We start from the raw sequence: 1,180 nt of genomic DNA on the forward strand, positions 1-1,180 counted from the left end.
AACTTCTACAAATGAACATCTATTCCACTGATTTAGCTTTCCAAGGAAAAATATGCCATAACCTCTACTGTCAATTCATTCCCAAGCATTACGATTGGAAACTAGGGACCAAACAGGGGATTCCAAATACAAAATTAAATTTAAAGTCTCTGTTTTTAATCAGGCAGTTAGGCAACTCAGCAAATGAAGGTTCAGCGCTTGCTCTTCTTTTGCAGGGGAAATGTTTGTTTGGAACGCTGTCCTCAACCAATCTGACACCACTGAGTTTGTATTCCGTGTGTTCACCGCTGTCCCGGCATTCCAAGCCCTCCTCTTCCTTCTCTTCCTCCTCCTCTACCTGATGATCCTTTCGGGCAACAGTGCCATCATCTGGGTGGTGTGCACACATAGCGCCCTGCACACCCCGATGTATTTCTTCCTGTCCAATCTCTCTCTCCTGGAAATCTGCTACACCTCCGTCGTGGTGCCCTTGATGCTTTCCAATATTTTGGGGGCCCAGAAGCCCATCCCTTTGGCTGGCTGTGGGGCCCAAATGTTCTTTTTTGTCACCCTCGGCAGCACGGACTGCTTTCTCTTGGCAGTGATGGCATATGATCGATTCGTGGCCATCTGCCACCCTCTGCACTACGCCCTCATCGTGACCCGGAGGCTGTGCGTCCAGATGGCGCTCGGAGCCCTGGGCCTGGCGCTCTTCCTCTCGCTGCCGCTCACGTCCTTAGGCTTCGCCCTGCCCTTCTGCGGCCACCGCCGGGAAATCAACCACTTCCTCTGTGACGTGCCTCCCGTCCTGCGCCTGGCCTGCGCGGACATCCACGTGCACCAGGCCGTCCTCTACGTCGTGGGCATCCTCGTGCTGACCGTCCCCTTCAGCCTCATTTCTGTTTCCTACGGGTTCATCACCTCCGCCATCCTACGCATCGGTTCTGCCGCGGGCCGCCGCCGGGCCTCCTCCACCTGCTCCTCCCACCTCACCATGGTCCTGCTGCAGCACGGCTGCTGCAGCCTGGTCTACCTGCGACCCCGATCCAGCACCTCCGAGGATGAGGACCGCCAAATCGCCCTGGTCTACACCGTTGTCACCCCCTTACTCAACCCCCTGATTTATACCCTTAGGAACAAAGATGTCAAAGGTGCTCTGTGGAAGGCTGTCACTGGCAAAGCAGCCTCTGACATCGATTAA

At 55.1% G+C, this 1,180-nt stretch overlaps 1 protein-coding gene across 1 annotated transcript; it reads left to right on the forward strand.

Annotated features, from left to right (window-relative positions):
- The first annotated feature begins 220 nt into the window (after window positions 1-220).
- LOC101432356 (olfactory receptor 10Q1) lies at window positions 221-1,180 on the forward strand. Its single transcript, XM_012530054.2, has one exon. It carries the CDS (start codon window positions 221-223, stop codon window positions 1,178-1,180), a length of 960 nt encoding a protein of 319 aa, XP_012385508.2.

This window comes from Dasypus novemcinctus, chromosome 10, assembly GCF_030445035.2.
Source record: "Dasypus novemcinctus isolate mDasNov1 chromosome 10, mDasNov1.1.hap2, whole genome shotgun sequence".
NCBI lineage: Eukaryota > Metazoa > Chordata > Mammalia > Cingulata > Dasypodidae > Dasypus > Dasypus novemcinctus.

Bases quoted from the DNA above. Each gene is read 5' to 3' on its own strand.
- LOC101432356 (XM_012530054.2), top strand. From the start codon at position 221: ATGTTTGTTTGGAACGCTGTCCTCAACCAATCTGACACCACTGAGTTT.